This window comes from Biomphalaria glabrata, chromosome 3 (assembly GCF_947242115.1).
Source record: "Biomphalaria glabrata chromosome 3, xgBioGlab47.1, whole genome shotgun sequence".
In the NCBI taxonomy this organism is placed as follows: Eukaryota; Metazoa; Mollusca; class Gastropoda; family Planorbidae; genus Biomphalaria; species Biomphalaria glabrata.
The window spans coordinates 29,774,294-29,795,949 of NC_074713.1; the positions used below are offsets into that span (position 1 = coordinate 29,774,294).

At 36.8% G+C, this 21,656-nt stretch overlaps 1 protein-coding gene across 8 annotated transcripts in view; it reads right to left on the bottom strand.

Annotated features, from left to right (window-relative positions):
* LOC106065192 (centrosomal protein of 170 kDa-like) overlaps positions 1-21,656 on the bottom strand; it is a 142,131-nt gene that overhangs the window by 2,160 nt on the left and 118,315 nt on the right. For 6 of the 8 annotated variants that reach the window (XM_056024423.1, XM_056024419.1, XM_056024422.1 and 3 more), the window contains 5 exons: positions 6,441-6,558; positions 4,599-6,301; positions 3,090-3,326; positions 2,055-2,143; positions 909-1,057 (listed from right to left, as the gene is read on the bottom strand). In XM_056024423.1, the coding sequence (XP_055880398.1) occupies positions 909-1,057; positions 2,055-2,143; positions 3,090-3,326; positions 4,599-6,301; positions 6,441-6,558 (2,296 nt within the window). The remainder of the gene's footprint in view (positions 1-908; positions 1,058-2,054; positions 2,144-3,089; positions 3,327-4,598; positions 6,302-6,440; positions 6,559-21,656) is intronic. The other 2 variants (XM_056024420.1, XM_056024424.1) reach the window with 2 other exon arrangements.

Genomic DNA, 21,656 nt, shown 5'->3' on the forward strand with positions numbered 1-21,656 from the left:
TACAGATAATGAATATATTATTCTTTTTTTTATTTGCAGTAATCGATGTTTTTCCAACGTAATTTCCCTGCGCATCCAAAACAGTCAGACTTTCACTGGGTTTCTATGTGATATCACAAATACATTTAATTTAATCTATTGACTTCTGTATAACGGGAGACCATACAGCAAAGTTTACATTCTCGTAAAAGAAATATATCTTCGTCTATGCAGTTAGATCTAGGATCTTGTATGCAAAGAAAAAAATGCGTATTAAAACTAGAGTTACATGCTTGATTAACCACGGCAGTGTTATTTTCTCGCCAGACCACAACAAACACTATCGCTTGGTTGTCTTGTCATGACCGACTACAGGTAATCTCGACTAGCCTTACACTGACCAGTTTGTTTGAATCAGTGAGACACAAGATCTATTTACTTCTTGGGACAGGGAAAGGCTTAGAAGAAAATTTTACTTTGTTTCTCGAGTTGGTTATCCAATGCTTTTAGATCTATTTATACAAGTATATATATATAACTGTATCATAGATCTAGACTAGGCCGTCACTAAGCCTAACAGCTACTGTAAGAATGAAGCGATACGATTGGTTAAATGTAGTTTCTCTTTCAGTATTGTTGAGGGAAGTACGTATGAACTAGCTTAAAACAAAATCTCAAAGAATCCCCCTTTTTTTTTTGAGATGTCAAGAATTTACTGACTAATTTATTAAATATAAATGTTTCTAAGCATTTAAATACAAAATGGTAAAATATTTACAACTTTTCACGCAGAATTTAAATACCGGTAAGTCAATAACTCAAATTTGAAAAACCTTCGGAGTTTCCCTTTAACTAAAAGATAATCAATTAGAAAATAAATCAGCTTCCCCTTAACAACAACAGAGACCTAATTCTATGGGTCCACTTACTATGCACACTTCTCTCAGAAGTTCTCAAATGTTTGAGAATTCCTGCTAGCTCTGGACTTGCTGTTTTCCATGCTGGCATTTCACTTCTGCTGGAATCAGGCAAATAGTCATCATATGGTGATGGTGTGGTATTCAAGCGATTTTGATCCCTGCCATTCAGAAAATTAGAGATGTTTTAATGGTCTTGCTAAGAATGTTTTGCTATCTTAATGATGTAGGGATTTTAAAAAAAGATAACACATTTCCCTATGCACTAATAAGCAAGTTTTACAAAAATAAATCAATTCGTACTTTATGCTCAAAAAATAAAGTAAACTAAGCTTTCATATTTCATTTATCATTGAAAACAGAGAAAAAAAAAAGTGAAATGTATGTTCTATCAACAGTCATACTACTATGTGCTCAAGTATTGCTTGAAATAAATGCTTCAATTTTTCATCACTTGAGTTGTAGATTGGTGTCTTTTACAGACTTTTTAATAGAAGAAATTCTGAGCTAATAGTAAATATTGAAACAAAAAAATTGTTCACTAAGGACTAAGGCTCATCTCAAGGAGGATAAGATGAAAGCCTGGACAATGGTTATGGTCAAAATGTTGTCATTCACACAGCAGTGCCTCACTTTCCACATAGCTTTTGGGTCATCAGTTCCTGTTTTTTTCCTCAGGGTTGCTTCCAAAGCCTTTCCCCATGTCCGGGTTTAGCCACAAGACAACAAATGTTTGGGGTAAAGAGATTTTGTTTTCTCCTAGGTGGATAGCCAGCCAGGCTGACTGCTTTAGGATCCAGATACCCATTTTTGACCCTTCTTCTGTCAGTGTTAACAGTTCTGCCAGACCCAATATCTGAGCCACACCTGAAGTCAAGGAGTTAGACTGTCTGTCAAAGGCTATATGAGAAGCATGTCATTAGAAGAATTTTAAAGGTAGCGAAGTGCGTATTTCCATTAGATTATATCCATTTTTTAAAACTGATAAAAGAAACAATAGTGTTTCTGATGTTTAATGATGAGATGTAACCATTAGCTGGCAAACAAAATATGACAATGGTGAATTTCTACTTGTTTTATAATCTTACTACAGAAGTTGACATTCATTCTTACAATATTGTGAAATTAAACCTTTTCAAGAAATGCAGCAAAGTTTACCTTAGTTTATCCACCAATTTGTCCAGCGTGGTTTTTAATTTTAAAGAGATTTGATAGAGTGAAGAGACTATCAGAGAATCATAAGATGCCTGCAAAGCAAATTTAAAAAATGGTAATTTTTTTAAAAGATTACTACAAATCTTGTAAATAAAGAAAAAGGTAATGTCATAGTGTTGTGAAACTGATATATGGTGAGAATTCCCTTCCCAGCTAGCTACTGACAATGTCCAGCTACAGGCAATAGCTAAATATTTTTTTGTATTAACTTGCTGAAAAAATGTAACTACTTTAGGGATAAGGGTTAATTAAATGGTATTCTTTAATAACACAAAGATGGATATAATTAGATGAAATATATTTTACAATTCATATAATATTAAATCTGTGGTGAAGCCCACTTAATAATCTAGGTGAGTAAAATAATTAGTTATATAAGTGTTAAGAAACTAAGACTTAGTAAACTGAAAAAATATTTAATGTTGGCTACTACAAAACTGTCAATCAAGTGAAACAAATTAAACAATCTCTGACCTGACAAATTTAACATAACTGAAAACCAATTGTAAGCAAAATTTAATTTGCCTATTATTTTTATATGATTCAAAAAGTAACTGTAGTGAATAAAGATGAGAACCTTGGAAGTTAATGTTAAATAAGAGCAAGAAAGATCTATTTCCAACAGTAAGAACATTGACCAAAACCCTTAAAAGCAACATGAAGATGTCTATCTAACACTGATTATACAAACATGCAAGTTATGCATATGATTTGCTAAAATAGTCATTTAAATTTGTTTTCACTTTTTTTTTTCCCCCAAACAATCACAATTTATCATTATTCAAAGGGCTGAATTTAAACAGATTTTTGTGGAATAAATAAGATAAACATACACTTTTTTACTGTTTAAAAATGATTGTGAAATAAGAGTATGGTAATTAATTTAAGTTACACTGTAACTTTTTTAAAACAAATATTAAAAATATATAACTAGTGAAAATTTGTTATAGTGGATAAACTATTTCTTCAAATCCAGACCTGTGGAGAAGTATCTACAGTAGTGGCTGGGCTATCTCTTGGGTCACTATTACGGACAAGCGACAAAGTTGAAAAATTTGTGTCAACATCACTCATGCTGTTTCTCAGATGTAGTGACAGGGTGTGACGTAGTGGAGACACATCTGGAGAGATGGTCTTGGAACGAAGAAGCGGTGGTGTAAATGCAGACTTGATTTGTTGTGCAGCACTTAAAGAGATCAGGCTTCTAGAAGAATCCTTTCAATGAAGACATGCAGAAGATAACAACAAACATAAAACTAGACAACTAGCCCATACTAAACACATGACAAGTTAGAATTTTAGCCTCACAGTGTAAACAATCAATGTGGAGAATGGTTAGTAGTGAAAAATAATATATTTTGTTTACCAATAGTAAAAAAAAACAACTTAGTAAATAATCATAATGTCAGCTGGTTTAATTGAGTCTAATTAGCATAATGTAATCAATTTAAAACTATTGTTTTTTATTTAGTCTTATAATCATAATGTTGTTGAATACAGATTTTTATTCTATTGATAAGTGTGTAACTGTGACAATTATTTTTTAATTGCCCCAGCTGAGGAATCTGACATCTGAATATTTCCCCATAATCCCCCTCCACCACATGGACACACACCTAAATAACCTTATGATTTGGCCATCTTGACTGATATTGCACATCAAAGAAAGCATCGTTATCCATATAAGGCAGCTAAAACCTATACTCTTAGCCAACTGTGCAAGATCAATAGTTAAACTAGGCCACTGGCTACTTTATCTAGCCAACCTTTTCTATGGCCAATTACAGGTGACTTATTCATACTTCTATGATCACAGATTCCTATATTGATCTTCTAACATGTCAGGATTATCTCTCTTAATTGCTAGACAACATCCAGACCCCCCCCCCCCTCCCGAACACCCTCAACTTCTTTATTCATTTAATTTTACTATATTTAAAACATAATTTATTTTGCCTTGCATTATTGTATGCCATCTGTTTGTTCACTGTTAGAACCCCCTAAACTTAACAGGACCAACTCTAATTAAATATCTAATTAAATAAATTATATCACACAAGTCACAATGACAATAGCTAAACATCATGCAAAGCAGTTTACTTTTATTGCTCACAATATTGAGTCCATCCACTCAATCACTTTACAACAACTTCACTAAAGCGACAATGAATACACTTAATTCCTAGCTAAACAATATCAGCAATTAATTCATTTGTGCACAAGAGAAAATCATTATTACTGTCATGTCAATTATATTAAAAAAAATCTTATAAAAAAATTGACATTATATTTTGTTTCTTTTTTTTATTAACCTCAGCTCTTACTGTATCAGGTAGTATATTAAAAAAAAAAAACTGAAGCCAGTGTGTACATGCAGCATTCTATACCAACAACATGAATAAAGAAACAAACTTAGCCACAAAAAAACTTGCTTCATTTTGCAAACTGCAACAGACATTTATTAAGTAAAAGCAAAGAAAGAAATACCTGTGTTGTATTGGCTGAGACCAAGCTGTCGTCTTCATCTGCACTGTGGTGAGATCTTTCTGAGCGTAAAGAACCTTGAAATGGAATGAATGCTCTCCTGGGACCCTCCTGATGACTTGAGCTCTCTAGAGAAGTAAAGTCTTGAGTGCTAGATGTTGCAGACTGCATGGACAAAGCCAGCTTGTGAGAGTCAGTAAAAGATGCAGATCTTATCATCCTCCTCCTGATATTTGCACTGGCAGAAGGTTTTGGCCTCATGGTCACACCTGGCTCTTTCACCTTGGCCTTTGCTTCTGCAACAGCCTTACGAGGGTCATATTCTTTTCTACGCTTCCAAGCCAATCTTTCTGCATTTTTGGGAGAATTGGATCTGCTGCCTGGCTGTGACTGACTCCTGCTGCTGAGGCCAGTGATCGCTAAACCACTTCTAGTCAGTCCTGTAGGAGTGGTCCTTATGTGAGACTTTGGAGTAGGTTCCCTTTTAGCAGCTGTCATTGCTGATTGATGTGCCATTGTTAGTGAACTTGCACGTTGCATTTTCTGACCTAATTTGTTGTTCATATTTGAAGAGATATTTGAGTTGCTGTTAGCTTTTTGTACTGATTCTAAAGTATTATTTACCCTACTCTTTCGTACAATCTGAGCCCCAAGACTTGTAGCTTCACTTCGTTGAGTCTCTATCAGAGACCTAGTCCTTGTAGTGCTGTGAACACTTGAGGATCTTATGGAAGAACTACTTGTGCCAGATTTTAAAGATTTACCTGAGCGGGGAGTTGAAGGTTCATCAAAGCTATCTGCACGAGCGCGTCGAAGTTGGAAAGCTCTGTTGGGTTTGGTCATGGTGATGTTGCCTTTTCCTTTGGATGAGGACCGAGAAAAACTGCCATCACCAGTGTCTGAACTAACATCAGATATAATACTGTCATTATCAAAACTGTCTCTACGACCAGCAAGTACATCTGAGATTAAAGACTTTCTTCCAGTGTTAGCACTGGTTACAGAAGTTATACTTCTAGGAGAAGCCATGCTTCGTGAGCGAGAGGCCACAGTCTGAGAGTAAGATCTTCCAACCATTTTTTTGCCAGGTGCAGCTGGAGGTGTTGAGCTTGCATGATTTAATGTCTTAGCAGGTGAGTCTTTCTGTTGTCTTTTTGATAAGGCATCCCTTGGGCTTTTGTATAATGTTGGTTTAACATAATGCTCATCACCATTAACCAATGCCACTGTGCTGGACACATCAGTATCAGACTCAGTGCTCTGGGAACGTTTGTTGTCATGGCTTGATTTGTAGACTATTCTGGCCTCCATGGCAGCCATGACAGTTTCTGTATCTTGAAGGAGAAGCTCAGTGTCCACACTGCTCCTAGACCTGGCAGATGTGCTGGGACTACTCATTGTGACATTTGTTAAAGAATCATTGTCTTGGTAACCATTACTACCAATTCTGCTCCTAGAATAAGCCTGACTAGATATTCTTGGAGATCTGCCATTTACAGCTGATGTGCCATTGAGTTTACTCCCACACAAGTCAGGTGTCCTTTCATGCCTCATGTCTTCCACAGAGCGATCGTGGTCACCGACAAATGAACTGTGTTCACTGCTGACAGGACTTTTATCTGTAGGGATTGAAGGCAGCTTTCTCCCTGTACCTGGTCTCTTCCTGTTCAAACCTTGAGGAGGTTTTTTAGATAATGATGGCTCATCTGTTAACAAAAGAAAAAATGCTGTCATTATCGATTGAATACACAATTATTCAATCTTTCAGTATAGTTACTTTACAGTTCTAATTTTAAACTAAAACTTTTCCAATCCTAACTAGAGATCTTGTTCTATTCAACTTACTATCTTCTTTTGTATTCTTAGCCAATTCTGCTAAATGGCCTGAAGACTTGTGAGATAGTGCTGCCAACTGCTTGACCCATGTCTGAACACCATCTGAATGTGGCATGGCAGAATTCTGCTGAGAGAAAAACAATTCATAAGAACAACATATTTTAAATTCTTTCTTTTATATATTTATTTATAATCATATTAATTAGCCAAGATTTGCTGTTCTTCAACAAATATTCACATGAACAAATTTTAAGTATTTACTCTTTTGGATGAGATATGACACAGAAACCTTATTTGTTTCATTTTATTTTTAATTCATAATATAGCACAGCTTCAGTTTCTTTGGTAAAAAAAAAAAAGATAGAAAAAGAAATAGGCCAAAGTTTCAAAACTATTAACTAGCGGTATTGATTATACCTTTCAGAGTAGCAACCATTATATATATACCCCTACACCATCCACAGCAAAAACTTGCTCCATTAGAAATGTCAGCCTTTCTCTTGATGAGCCAGCCTTCACTAGTCATTGTTAATTACTGTGTATGTCATATCACAAGGTGGCTACAGAAGTATGCCAGGAATGCTGAGTGTGACTACTATAGGCATTAGTAGGCCAATTTCTTCTTAGTGTAAGGTTAATCATTGTGATAGCCATAAGTTGCTTTGTGAAATGCTCATAACTAGAGCCACAGTGACAAACATAGCTAAATAGATAGCATGTATCTGACTTTATTAAGTTCTAATTCTATGGATCAATGGAGATCTATATTATTTGGTTTAGTATTAGATTCAATTCATTTGTGTATTACAATATAAAAAAAAACAATCAAAAACTTTCTAGACAAGCTAAGCATGTTCACATAGTATACTTTAGGTCAGTAGTGTAGTTTATTTGCCTGGTTCCCATATTTCTCATATCCTGCCAAAAGGTGAAACAATGCTGCATTATAATGCTCCTCCAGACTGTGTCTTCTTGTATTTCTTACTTTCACTCACAACCAAAACATAAAATAAAAAAAAACTTATACATACATTTCATTTCTATCATTTTGAACACACTCCTAAAGCCACACATTTCATGCAGTGAGTTCATATTTTGTTGTTTATAAAGTGTCCAAAATGGCAAGTCAAGTACTAAACAGTTAGTGAGGATGTACAAAAAGGACGGAAGTATATTTTGTGCTATTAAACATTTGTATTTAAGCATTTTTATTTAGACTGCAGCCATTTAAGGGAAATACTGAAAAATAAATACAAATTCTGGTATACATTTTGTCAGCAAATTTCTGCACTTAGATTGCAAAACTATCAAAACATTTTCTTAATGTGCAGAAAGGTCTTGCTATTCCCAATGTCTAGTTACATTAAAAATTTTGCTATTTCTAAGGTCTAATTACATCCAAGGTATTTCAATTTCCATGGTCTAGTTGATATCAGGGTCTAATTATATCAAAGAATCTGTTACCGGATACTTTCAATGTCTAGTTTCATCCATGGTCATGATACATCCAATACAGGGTATTGTTACATCTAGGGTGTTGTTATATCCAAACTCCAAGACCTAGTTACATCCATTTTTTTATTGTTACATCCGAGGTCAAGTTACATCCAGTTTGTTGTTGTTACATCCAAGGTCTAGTTACATCCAGTTTGTTGTTTTATACATTTTGTTGTTCTTACATCCAAGGTCAAGTTACATCCAGATTGTTGTTTTATACATTTTGTTGTTCTTACATCCAAGGTCAAGTTACATCCAGATTGTTGTTTTATACATTTTGTTGTTGTTACATCCAAGGTCTAGTTACATCCAGTTTGTTGTTTTATACATTTTGTTGTTCTTACATCCAAGGTCTAGTTACATCCAGTTTGTTGTTTTATACATTTTGTTGTTGTTACATCCAAGGTCAAGTTACATCCAGTTTGTTGTTTTATACATTTTGTTGTTGTTACATCTAAGGTCTAGTTACATCCAGTTTGTTGTTTTATACATTTTGTTGTTGTTACATCTAAGGTCTAGTTACATCCAGATTGTTGTTTTATACATTTTGTTGTTCTTACATCCAAGGTCTAGATACATCCAGTTTGTTGTTTTATACATTTTGTTGTTGTTACATCTAAGGTCTAGTTACATCCAGTTTGTTGTTTTTACATCCAAGTTATAGTTGCTTCTAAGGTCTAGTTACATCCATGGTACACTTATGGTGGAAACTTAGCAAAAACGAAATACTTGTTTGACTGAATAAGTTTCAGGAAGTTTCATGCATGATGTAATGTTGCCTATATGTAGACAGAACTAAGCCTATTAATAGGCCAACCTATAAGTCAATGATCTAGGTTCAAGTCACATGTAAGAAGGAAGGGGAAGTCTTCAAACTTCAAACAAAACAAATATGTGCCAAAATAAAATAATATAATAAGTCAATTTTCTTCCATCTTAAAATCTTCAGAAACTAATGCATGTATCTTATGTTATACAATCTTCATCCAATTGAAGGCTTCAAAGTGTACATTCAAAAGAAAGGGCGTGTCCATATTTATTGTCCAAGTAAAAAAAAAAAAAAATTCACCTCCCTTAACCTTTTTTTTGTCTTCACAACTTTTAGATGAGTTTAATCTGTATGCCTGCCATCATGGCTAATAGCCAAGCTTAAGATAAATGAACATGCTCAATATAAAATTTCTACTGATAACAGACATTGACAATGAATAGATACAAGTCCGATGAATAGATACAAACTTTTAAAGTCAGTCACTAATTTCACAACTCTAGCATTATCTACACACACACACAAACTTATTCCAATGTAATATAACACGAAAAGAAACACCCAATTACTCGTATTAAAAAGACGTGAGCCTCAGACCGATACAGCATTGGTCTTGCTTCCCTCTCCATCCTTGGACTAGAAATGTCAGGACTCTAGAAACATCCAAGCACCGCACACACAAATGTGAAGTGATCGGTCGGTAACTTGAATGTATGTAAGCCCAGGACTGTGACGGTGCTGGTCTTAGACATCGTGCTCTATATCTAACCCTCAACTAAGCTCGGAAATGAGGTTCCGACATGCTCTCCTCCCCTAACACTCTCTCACCCCCCCCCCCTTCACAGCGAAACCACAAACTATGTACCGGTATAAATATACTGACAAACAAAAAGGGGGGAGGGGGAAGGATGATGAACACAGAGGGAAAAAAAAAGGTAAGCCAAGAAAGTATTAAAAGGAAACCTCATATACAAATAAATGAGGGGTAGGGGACGAACTGGAGTGATGTAGACTTAGACCATCTGGACAGGAGACAAAAGGAGGGAAGGTGCACGGGAACGAGACACAAGTAAAACAAGAAAGCTGGAGAGAGGGGCGGTGTGTACTCACCTGAGTCTTCCATCACGAGGAGGCAAGGGGGGGGGGGAAATGAGAAGAGAGCATACACAAAGAGACCAAGACTAAAAGTTAGAAAATACAATCAACTCATTTTGTGCACATAAGTCAAAAACTGCATGTAATATTTCTTTGTAAAAACAACAGAGTGTGTGTTTCATTGACCATGTGCGCATATTATATAGGTCTGCGTGTATATGCGAGTGTGTGTATGTTTACATCAAAGAGAATTTAATAAATTTCATGTCGCTAACAATTGACTTGGAATGTTACATAGTAATAGTTGATGGAAGTGACTCAACTAATTGTACAAGGGAAATGAGATCGGAGCGAGAGAGACAGAGAGAGAGGGAGAGAAAAGAGAGAGGGATGACATTAAAGGATGACAAACAAACAAAGAGATATAAAAGGATTGAACCAGTCAAGAAATTCTATTCTAAAAGTCTTACAAGTGAAACAAGACATAAACTTGTTCTCTACAGAGAAAGTGATTCAGATACAGCCGGGGGGGGGGGGTAGTGTTTCTATTTGAAGGTCACATCCTGAGAAAGTTTACTTTGAGCAATGGAGCGTAAACAAACCAAACACAAGTTTATAGACAGAATCCCTTCAACGTAAACAAACCAAACACAAAGTTTATAGACAGAATCCCTTCAACGTAAACAAACCAAACACAAAGTTTATAGACAGAATCCCTTCAACGTAAACAAACAAACCCACAAAGTTTATAGACAGAATCCCTTCAACGTAAACAAACCAAACACAAAGTTTATGGACAGAATCCCTTCAACGTAAACAAACCAAACACAAAGTTTATAGACAGAATCCCTTCAACGTAAACAAACCAAACACAAAGTTTATAGACAGAATCCCTTCAACGTAAACAAACCAAACACAAGTTTATAGACAGAATCCCTTCAACGTAAACAAACCAAACACAAAGTTTATAGACAGAATCCCTTCAACGTAAACAAACCAAACACAAAGTTTATAGACAGAATCCCTTCAACGTAAACAAACCAAACACAAGTTTATAGACAGAATCCCTTCAACGTAAACAAACCAAACACAAAGTTTATAGACAGAATCCCTTCAACGTAAACAAACCAAACACAAAGTTTATAGACAGAATCCCTTCAACGTAAACAAACCAAACACAAGTTTATAGACAGAATCCCTTCAACATAAACAAACCAAACACAAAGTTTATAGACAGAATCCTTTCAACGTAAACAAACCAAACACAAAGTTTATAGACAGAATCCCTTCAACGTAAACAAACAAACCCACAAAGTTAATAGACAGAATCCTTTCAACGTAAACAAACCAAACACAAGTTTATAGACAGAATCCCTTCAGCGTAAACAAACCAAACACAAAGTTTATAGACAGAATCCCTTCAACGTAAACAAACAAACCCACAAAGTTAATAGACAGAATCCTTTCAACGTAAACAAACCAAACACAAGTTTATAGACAGAATCCCTTCAGCGTAAACAAACCAAACACAAAGTTTATAGACAGAATCCCTTCAACGTAAACAAACAAACCCACAATGTTTATAGACAGAATCCCTTCAACGTAAACAAACCAAACACAAGTTTATAGACAGAATCCCTTCAACGTAAACAAACCAAACACAAAGTTTATAGACAGAATCCCTTCAACGTAAACAAACCCACAAAGTTTATAGACAGAATCCCTTCAACGTAAACAAACCAAACACAAGTTTATAGACAGAATCCCTTCAACGTAAACAAACCAAACACAAGTTTATAGACAGAATCCCTTCAACGTAAACAAACCAAACACAAAGTTTATAGACAGAATCCCTTCAACGTAAACAAACAAACCCACAAAGTTTATAGACAGAATCCCTTCAACGTAAACAAACCAAACACAAGTTTATAGACAGAATCCCTTCAACGTAAACAAACCAAACACAAGTTTATAGACAGAATTCTTTGAATGTAAACAAACCAAACACAAGTTTATAGACAGAATCCCTTCAACGTAAACAAACAAACCCACAAAGTTTATAGACAGAATCCCTTCAGCGTAAACAAACCAAACACAAGTTTATAGACAGAATCCCTTCAACGTAAACAAACAAACCCACAAAGTTTATAGACAGAATCCCTTCAACGTAAACAAACCAAACACAAAGTTTATGGACAGAATCCTTTCAACGTAAACAAACCAAACACAAGTTTATAGACAGAATCCCTTCAGCGTAAACAAACCAAACACAAAGTTTATAGACAGAATCCCTTCAACGTTATCCTTCTAGTCCTATCAATATTTGATTACCAATGAACTCATTCAGTAGCTGGTATGCTATTGTGAATCAGATACAGTCAACTGGAACAGTATTTGCTTTACAATATCATGAATACATTTCCAAGAATGTCAGTCAATTCTCTCTTCTACTTCATCTCCACCTAGTGCAGTGGTTCTTGACAATTGATCAGCTATGCATGTTTCAGAAGTTTTTTCTTTCCTAAAAGCCCGACTTGACTTAGAGAAGGCGTCATTCTTACGTGTCCCTGGCCCACAGTTTGACATTGCAGGTTACCATGACCTAGGGCTGTTAGTCAGTCTGTTGACTTGTGCAATCACTGACAAACTCGAGCTTGTTTTGTGTCCCGATGTGTGTGCGTCATTTGCACAGAGTATACGTGAGTAACTTTGTAGGTAAAAGTATCATCTACGCAAGGAGTGGGCAAATTGCGGCCCGCTGGAGTGTTTTATGCGGCCCGCTGGAGTGTTTTATGCGGCCCGCGGACACCTACAGAAATCAAGTGTACCCACATATTACACACTAAAATGCCACTTTATTAAAATATATGATTTTAAAAAATCTATAGAAATTATTGAAATTTCTGATTCTTATCACTTATGATGAAGAGGCGAAAGAAACATTGTCTCTACATGTCATTCTACAAAGCTAGAAGTAAAAGAAGATTATTCTTACTGGTAATATTTCGAAACATTCAGACAAATATACAAAGTCAAGCCAGTATCTATTCAATGCTATGAAGAACTGTGTTGAAAGTGTTGGGTAGGCTTGGAACTGATGGAGCCCGTGCTTTGACTGAGAAAAACAAATTAAAGAACAATATCCCAACCCTAAACTTTAAACGAGAAAGTATGTGCAAAGCTGCATTGAATATCAAACACATTTTGGACCGAATTATCGAAGTGATAAAACTCATTGGACCTAGAGGTCTTAACTACTAGCAGTCCGAGAAGTACTTGAAGATTTGGGGAACAAAATCCGATGTTCACACTAGCATGGGCAAGGTATTGAGAGGAATTAGGGATCTCAAGGAAGAAATTGTTCTGTTCCTTGAAGGATATTGACTGCGACTAATATTTCTCATGAAGCAAGTAGTGCAATGGGTTATTGGCACACTTTCCCCTTGCTCCAGTCAAGAGAAAAGAAAACAGGTGATGTCATTTTTCTTTGCTAAAACTTGAAACAATTTCTAGTGAAATGTGTTTGAGAGGTACTTATTTATTTGGATTCCTTGATTGTGGAATTTGACGTCAAAAACATTGAACCAGTTTTCAATACCCTCAGCTCACCATTTAGTTCAGAAGCTGATTCAGCACCAGATGACAGAACTCCAAGCAAGTTATGACCTGAGAAAGATGTTCCAGTCAGTCCTTCCGCAGACATTGTATATGTGTTATAATCTTAAAAAACAAAACTTTATTGTTTAACTTTCACATTATTTGGGACTACATGCATCTGTGAACATTATTTGCTTGTAAATAAACAAGTTTTAGAACAAGTCGATGCTGATAGACTGTAATTTGACAGCAGTCACAAGGATAACAACTAGTAAGCTAGTGCCACAGTTCAGGAACATTGTGCACAAGAGTAAACAGTTAAATACCCGGTACTTAACATTAAGTGCAACTGTCATTTGTGGTGAAATATTGTGATGTAAAAAGACAAAAAACAATATTTAAAAGAAAAATTATTTGTAAAATTAGTTTAAGAAATTGCTAACTCTTGTTGTAATTGCTCAATTGGGTGCGTAAAAAAAAGTAAATGTATAATACATTATAATTGTTAATTAAAACGACATTATACACAGTTAGCCTATTCTTCTACGTTGTATACATATATACATATATACATATATATATATATATATATATATATATATATATATATATCATTATTGGTCTCCTTAAGTCGTAGAACGACTATGGTTCATCTCAGAGCACTTCCTCGTGTGGCTGTGGAGCCCTATTTTGGAGAGACACTCCCGTCCACAGATAGCGCAGGTTAAGGTGGCTTTTGCTTCGGTGGTAGAGGAGCTGGCCGTTTTTCGGATTGTACGTTTTTCTTCCTGAGCTGAGACCCATGTACTTTCACTATCCATATTATAGCTCTCTCCATCTGTTGCGGTCTAGAGCTATGTCTTCCCAATTGTCAGTATTGATGTTCACTGATTTGAGGTCACGTTTTATTACATCTATGTAACGGAGGTGGGGGGCGACCAGTTTTTCTTGTGCCAGTCGCGAGTTAACCATAGAGGATGACTTTCGGGATGCGCTTGTCCTCCATCCGGCGAACATGTCCAAGCCAGCGCAAACGGCGTTGTCTGAGGGCTGTAAAGATGCTGGGAATACCTGATCGCGCAAGGATCTCAGTATTGCACACTTTTCAATGTGACATTCAAGATCCTACGAAGACATCTGAAATGGAATGAGTTCAGTTTTCTCTCTTGCTTTGAGTAGGTGGTCCATGATTCCTTGGTTCCGCAAGGTTGTTAACGCCGGAAGTTGTAATGGTCTTAAGCCCATCATTACCTATAAAGTGCTTCTAATGGCATGCGTCTCAAATAGCCTCTGACAACCAGTCCACCTCCTGGCCTTCTCGTGTAGCTCAGTTACTGAGCCTGGCGGAACCGTTACCACAGACAGGAGAAGGGGCAAAGGCGAGCAACTGGCGCCTAAACCAGTAAGCTTCGGGCAGGAGGGGCTCGTTAGCCTTGGTTGGCTAGGAGAAGGAAAACTCTGAATCCAAACCTCCGCTGCCCTGCGGCTACACCCAAACACGGGAAAGGCTTCGGGAGACAACCCTGAGGAAAAATCAGGAGCTGGTGACCCTTAGGCAGACTGTGGCACATCGTGCTACAGCCTGGCAGATCCTGCGGCGCTACTGATCCCAAACTGTATTGGATAATCCGTTCCTTTGGTCACATCAGCTGCGCGGAGAGGGGGGAACTGCTGTGTGGGCGACATCGTTCCGACCATAAACAATGTCCAGGCTTTCATCTCACTTATCCAAAGCCCCAACCCCAAAAAAACTGGAGAGGACACTCCAGCTTTGCCTTTTTGCGTCGGTCAAACACGGGAAGTGGCAGTCACCGGTTATAAGCTCAAATGCTCAATGGACGTAGAGCAGGGCGCCAGGGGCCACTTTCGTCGGTGGGAGGGATCCTAGGATTCCAATGGAAAACTACCGCCCGCCTCAAGCTGGGCAGCCCCCAGCCAATAAGGTGCTGTCACGTCATGGCTGTCTTCCTCGTTTGGGTACACGAGGATAGGACAAAATCTGAAAAGCAGGCACAAAGTCAATGTACCAGTCGACATGAAGAAAAAAAAGAGAAGCTCCACTCTTAAACTTATATATATATATAAACATTAAAACAAATTGTGGAATGGCGTTTCGCATATATATATATATATATATATATATGTAGAGATGTAGTTAATGTGTGTAGCAGGGGTTGGCAACATTTTTCTATCGAGAGCAGCATTTAATATATACATACACATATATACATATATAACCCCAAGGTGGGGGGGGGGGGGTAGTCGGAATTTAGTAACTGATTTTTTGTTTTGATTTTGTTTATTTTAGGTGAGATTTAAATACTAAACCATCACTTGCCCTAGCAAAACCAAAGGGGTTTTAAGTTTAAAACCCCCTACCAGGGGGGTTCGAGTTTAAAAACCCCTACCAGGGGGGTTCGAGTTTAAAACCCCTACCAGAGCGATTCGAGTTTAAAAACCCCTATTAGGGGTTTTGAGTTTAAAACCCCCTACCAGGGATTTGAGTTTTAAACCCCCTACCTGGGGTTTTTGCAGTTAACTCCCCCTCTTCTATAAAACAAAACAAAAAAAATGCAAACGAAAATCCCCTAATTCCAAGAGCACAGTTAAGGAAGATTTTGATTTTAAAACCCCGTCTAAAATTTACGATAAACCCCCTCTTTAATATAAAAAAAAGCTAATTACGCACTCAAAATGTTATGAGCGTAGATAAATGGGTTTTGACTCAGTTTTAAGTTTAAACCCCACTTCAGTGGGGTTTGAAGGTAAAAAATACCTCTTTTTAATAATAAAACAAAAAGCAAATTATACACTAAAAATGTTATGAGTGTAGTCTATGGGGTTTTGAGTTTAAACTCCCCTCCAGTGGAGTTTGAAGCTAAAAAGTACCTCTTTAATATAAATAAAAGAAAATTACTCACTCTAAAATCTATGAGCGTAGTCAAAGGGGTTTTGAGTTTAAACCCCCCGCCATCTTCAGTGTAAAAAAAAAGCAAATTACGCACTCAAAATGCTATGAGCGTTGCCGAAAGGGGTTTTGAGTTTAAACCCCCATTCAGAGGGGTTTGGTGCTAAAAATACATCTTCAATATAAAAAAAAAAAGCAAATTACACACTAAAATTATTTGAGCGTAGCCAAGCCAATCGGGGGTTTTGAGTTTCTTCTACAGATGGCTTTTTTTTTTTTAAAGTTTAAAACCCCGCCAGATGGTTTTGAGTCTAAGATCCCCCTACAGAGCATTTTGAGGTGGAAAACCCCCAACAGAAGATTTTGACGATAAAACTTCTCTTTTCGATATAAAATCTAAAGCAAACTAAAGTCACAAGAGCGTATTCAAGAGAGGTTACACATTTTTACCAGTGGCAGGGCTCCATTAATAAACTGCAGTGAATAGTCATCTTCCGAAATTGAAAAACACTAAATATAGCTCAACAAAGATGGCTAAGACAGATTTCAGGAGTCAGTTATAGAGATCGGATCTAAATCAAGGAAATCCTATGCCGAACTGGGGATCGACCCCTTAGTAAGATTGTGAGAGAACGACGCATGAGGTTTGCGGGACATGTTCTCCGACAAAATGAATTACGCATAAGAAGAGTTGCAATGATATCCTAGTAAAACTTGACGCCACTTATTTATTGAGATCCTCATGGCAGGTGGGAAGAGGCTTCAGACATTACCAGTGACAGATTTTTATGGAAACAGCTTGACGTCAAATGCTCCGAACGGCGAGGTAGGGTCTAAGTCAGTAAGAATAGCACATTAGGTTTTTGAAATAAAACTTTTTAATAGCAGGAAAATGCACTGTAGATACCTCAGAATATGCATTTTGTTGGTTTTCAATATCAGAAATAGTGCTTGGCGGCGGGGCTTCGCCCCGCGCTGGGGGAGCACCTAGCGCTTCCCCAGACCCCTTTGCTAGTAATGTCGGGGAATCTACAATTTTTTCACTAACTCATGGAAGAACCTATTCTAGGGCACAATAAACGTCTTCCGAAAGAATGAAGGGTCAGAATGTAATAAAGATTATGTACACACACACACACACACACATAAATACATACAATTTTTTTTTCGCGGGGGAAGGGGGGTCGGGGGGGGGGGGAGAAAAACTTCATTCCCCCCCCCAAAAAAAAAAATCCTGGCTACGCCTATGATACATACACATACATACATATATATATGCGGCCCGCCATTCCCCAATTTGTTTAAATGCGGCTCTCGATAGAAAAATGTTGCCAACCCCTGCTACACACATTAACTACATCTTGGTCGGTAGGAAAGTTTATCATCTACACACATCAACCGCAACCGCATGTAAGTGTATCATCTACACACATCAACCACAACCTTGTCTGTAGGTAAGTGTACCATCTACTACACACATCAACCGCAACCAAGGTCTTCAGTAGTTTCAGAGCCAACAGATAGGAACTTACTAAAAGGTCATTCCTATTTCCTGACTACACATACACACACACACACAACTTGTGCCTTGATATTTTACTCACATCTTTGTAACCTCCCCCCTCCCCCAGTGCTTCCCAACAAGTTTGACTGGCTCTCAATGACTCACACACTTCTTTGTTCTCTCTTATACATGGCAATGTTGTTGTTTCCCAAGCTAACGTCTGGAGTTCAAACACGGCCACTCAAAATAGTTTCAACTCGGAAAACTTTTTTCTTTTCCAAAGAAAAAAAGATGGAAGCTAATAACAGATTTTCAGACATTTTTTTTAGAAGCAGAAACTCGAAGTCATGATTTATTTTTAGAAAGCAATGTATGTGTGCGTGTGTGTGAGACAGAGAGAGAGAGAGAGATGGAAAAGTTTTTTTTCTGAAAAAATGTTATTTTTCATCATGATCACGTGATACAAGTCACAAACATGCAGGCAGAAGCTCTGGATTTTCTTTCAACAACAAAGGAAAAGAATAAAAAGGTGAACAGAGGATTAAAAGACGCGGCGATCTTAAATGTTTCATTTTAGACTTTTCACTGAGTCAAAGAAGTATTTTAAAATAACAATACATTGTCTAAGAAAAAACACGCCCCAACGGGCGGATGAGTTCTGAGTGTAAGAATCGAGAAGTTTCGTATGTACATTGCACGCTTGCGGAAGTTATTACGGATAACAGAACCAACTGCGGGCGTCACTATACATCAATGCTTTCTGGCAGATACCTGATGAAGCATCTAGTAGCCAGCAGTTGTCGATGTCTAATCAATTCTAAGTTTTCTAGTTTCTATTCAACATTACGTTGGAGTCCAGGAAATACAAATGTGTGACAACATAAAAAAAATGAAAAGTAAAAACTAAAGTTTTAAATATTTTCATTTAATGAAGCAATTCCCGAACAAACAATTGTGGGGTTCTGAGACTGGGTTTGGATAACTAAAAGTGGTTGTTGTGCTTGAATTAGTACAAGTGCTCCTTCTTCCCTAGTGCCATTAGAGAATGGAATGGGTTGCCTAAATCAGCCAGGAAAACCAACGACTTAGCAGAGTTTAGTCATTGATAAACATGCATGACTAGAGTGACACATGAAATGCGCAGGACGTAATTATCTTCTTTTTTGAAGTAACGTCTGTAATATATAATATAATATATAATGTAATATATATTTACTTGTTAGTCTAAGCCTATTCTAAGCCTAGGTTGTACACAGATGTCAGAAAACTTTGCCCGTCAATTGAAAAGAGTGTGCCTAATTGATGATTTTCCTAAATGAACACCAGTTCCTAAACAGCAGTGTAAAGTATTTGAAATAAACCATGAACTAATTAGTGTGCACTTTTCAGCACTTTTCTATATTTAGCTTACAACCAAAATCTTTGATTATGGCATTCTTGGGGGCAATCTTTCACTTTAAATTTTCTTTCATATTTCTTTGGGTTCCATTGTATTGTCATCACATTTCTTTACATCGCTTTCTCTTCTTTCAATATGTCCTCTCTTTCTGTATTTTACTGATTACTGTGATTAACTTTTTTAAGACATGTTCAAAACACAAATACTGCACCTCATGTAACCATTAATGGTCAACTACTAGAAATTGTTGACCATTTTGGCTATCTTGGCTCCATTATATCCAACGATGCTCTACTCTACTGGATAAATTCATTAACAATAGCAAAAGCAATGGGCACCATGTCATAGTTGCAGAAAATAGTGTGGGACAACATATTGCTGACTAACAATACTAAAGCCATACTCTACCGGACCTGTATGATGAGCACTTTACTATACGGAAGTGAAACATGGTCAACCTACTCACGGCAGGAAAAATATCTTTAAAATAAGGTGGCAAGATAAAATAACCAATGAGGAAGTGCTACGAGGAGCAGGGTGCCAGGAATCCGCTACTATAGTAGACAAATTATTTTAAAGTTTGAAACATTGAATGACTACAGTAGACAAATGTTGGAAAAGTTTGAAACTATTGAATGACCACAGTAGACACATTCTTTAAAAGTTGGAAACCTTGAATGACTACAATAGACAAATTCTTGATACGTTTTGCTATTCAAACTGAACAGAATACTAAAAAATGAAGATATTTCCTTAGTTAATTTACTACAAGGATAATGAAGATTTAGTGTTAAGTAGACAGCGTCTCATACCTGTCGATAAGACTACTACTATTCTATCTATTCTATCGGGTTAAGAAAAGGAAAGAGCCCACACCCTTCTCTTGCTGTGGCTGGACAGCTACATGCTCTTCAGGCTGAAAACACACAAACTAGGTCACATTGAAGTCCAAGCGCCACACTTCATCAATGTTTACACTGAGATAATATTTCACGCATTTACCTGAAGTTTGTCAATGTCAGTCACAAGAGTGAAGTCAAAGTGCCCTTCCACATCTATCACATGGTCCGCCTAGCATTCTTTTATTCTCTCCTTATTTCTATCTGTCCATACTCTATAATAGTTGAGGCGCAGTCTTCATGTTCATAATATACTAGCTTGAAATTGAAATATTATAGGGTCGATTATTGAAGTAATTGATTGGTCCAAACCAATGGACTTTGTCCAACTTAGCATTACTACTCAACAAACACGAACAACATTTAGATTGATGGTTAGAGCATAGACTGAAATAAACTCCATACTGTGTGAAAAGCTTCTCAAAGAAGCGAAAATGTGAACATTTGGATTGAACGTAAGACAGTACTGACACTAACTGCAAGCCGAATGGTAACTATGGAGGTCAAAGGTTTCCCTTCCAAAAAAAAAAAGGTAAGTACAAATTCACTACGAAAATTTCAAATAAATTTGATATATTTTGATGCCTAAAGACAATAATGTTGTGTATTGTAAGAACTTGTGTAAATCCTAAGGTCAAAACATTTTTGATAAACGGCTGATAAAATGTCAGGTTGCTTGAAACTTCACACTTTGGACATGTCTTTGTTCAAGACACCAATAAAATATTATAGACTTTTTGTCACTTCGGCCCGTAATACAAGATAAACAAGACATATTCGTTCGGTACCAAATTTGATATGGCCTCTGTACATTTTTATAAAAAAGGAACATTTTCCTATTTCTAAGCTAAATCCATGCTAAAACAACACTATTCATTGATCTAATTGAACAACAAAACTGAGAACTCAATGTACTCACGCGTATGCAGATATTTGAAAACTATGCCATATAGGAGATCATAACGTAAACACACTACTTGGTCCTGCACGTGTTTCTAAAAATAAATCTCAGGCCAACATTGAGATACAACTAAAAAGGAGCTTTTTATAAACTTTTGTAATGTGAGGTCACTGCGTCAAACGAAGAGCAGGTTGACGATGAAGGCGATGATGGGGAATGTATCCTCCCGGTGTGTCAACGGAAGCATGTTTACCTTGAGCTGAGACAGATGTGTGTGTGTGTGTCTTCTCAGTTACCTGACATTGCTGACACAGTAGGTGCGCTGAGGAATAAGACCGGTGGATGTGGCCATCTCTGTTTGTCAGATCCAAATCTGGTGTTGTCAAATAGTGCATGCCTTATGTATGTGTGTGTGTGTGTGTGTGTGGAGGGGCGAGGAGGTTGAGTGTTTTGGATGAAGGAACATTTTAACACTTAGTTTGTAACACTGAGATGAATAAAAGAGGTGAACTTTAAACGTTAACACTTACCAAAACAAAACAATGAACAAGTTTACATTTATTGGACTATACAATAGATGCAGCAGAGACAGTGACAATTGTCTAGTGGAGGATGATACTGCATTTTACAGAATGACGTTTTTCTAATGGTACATT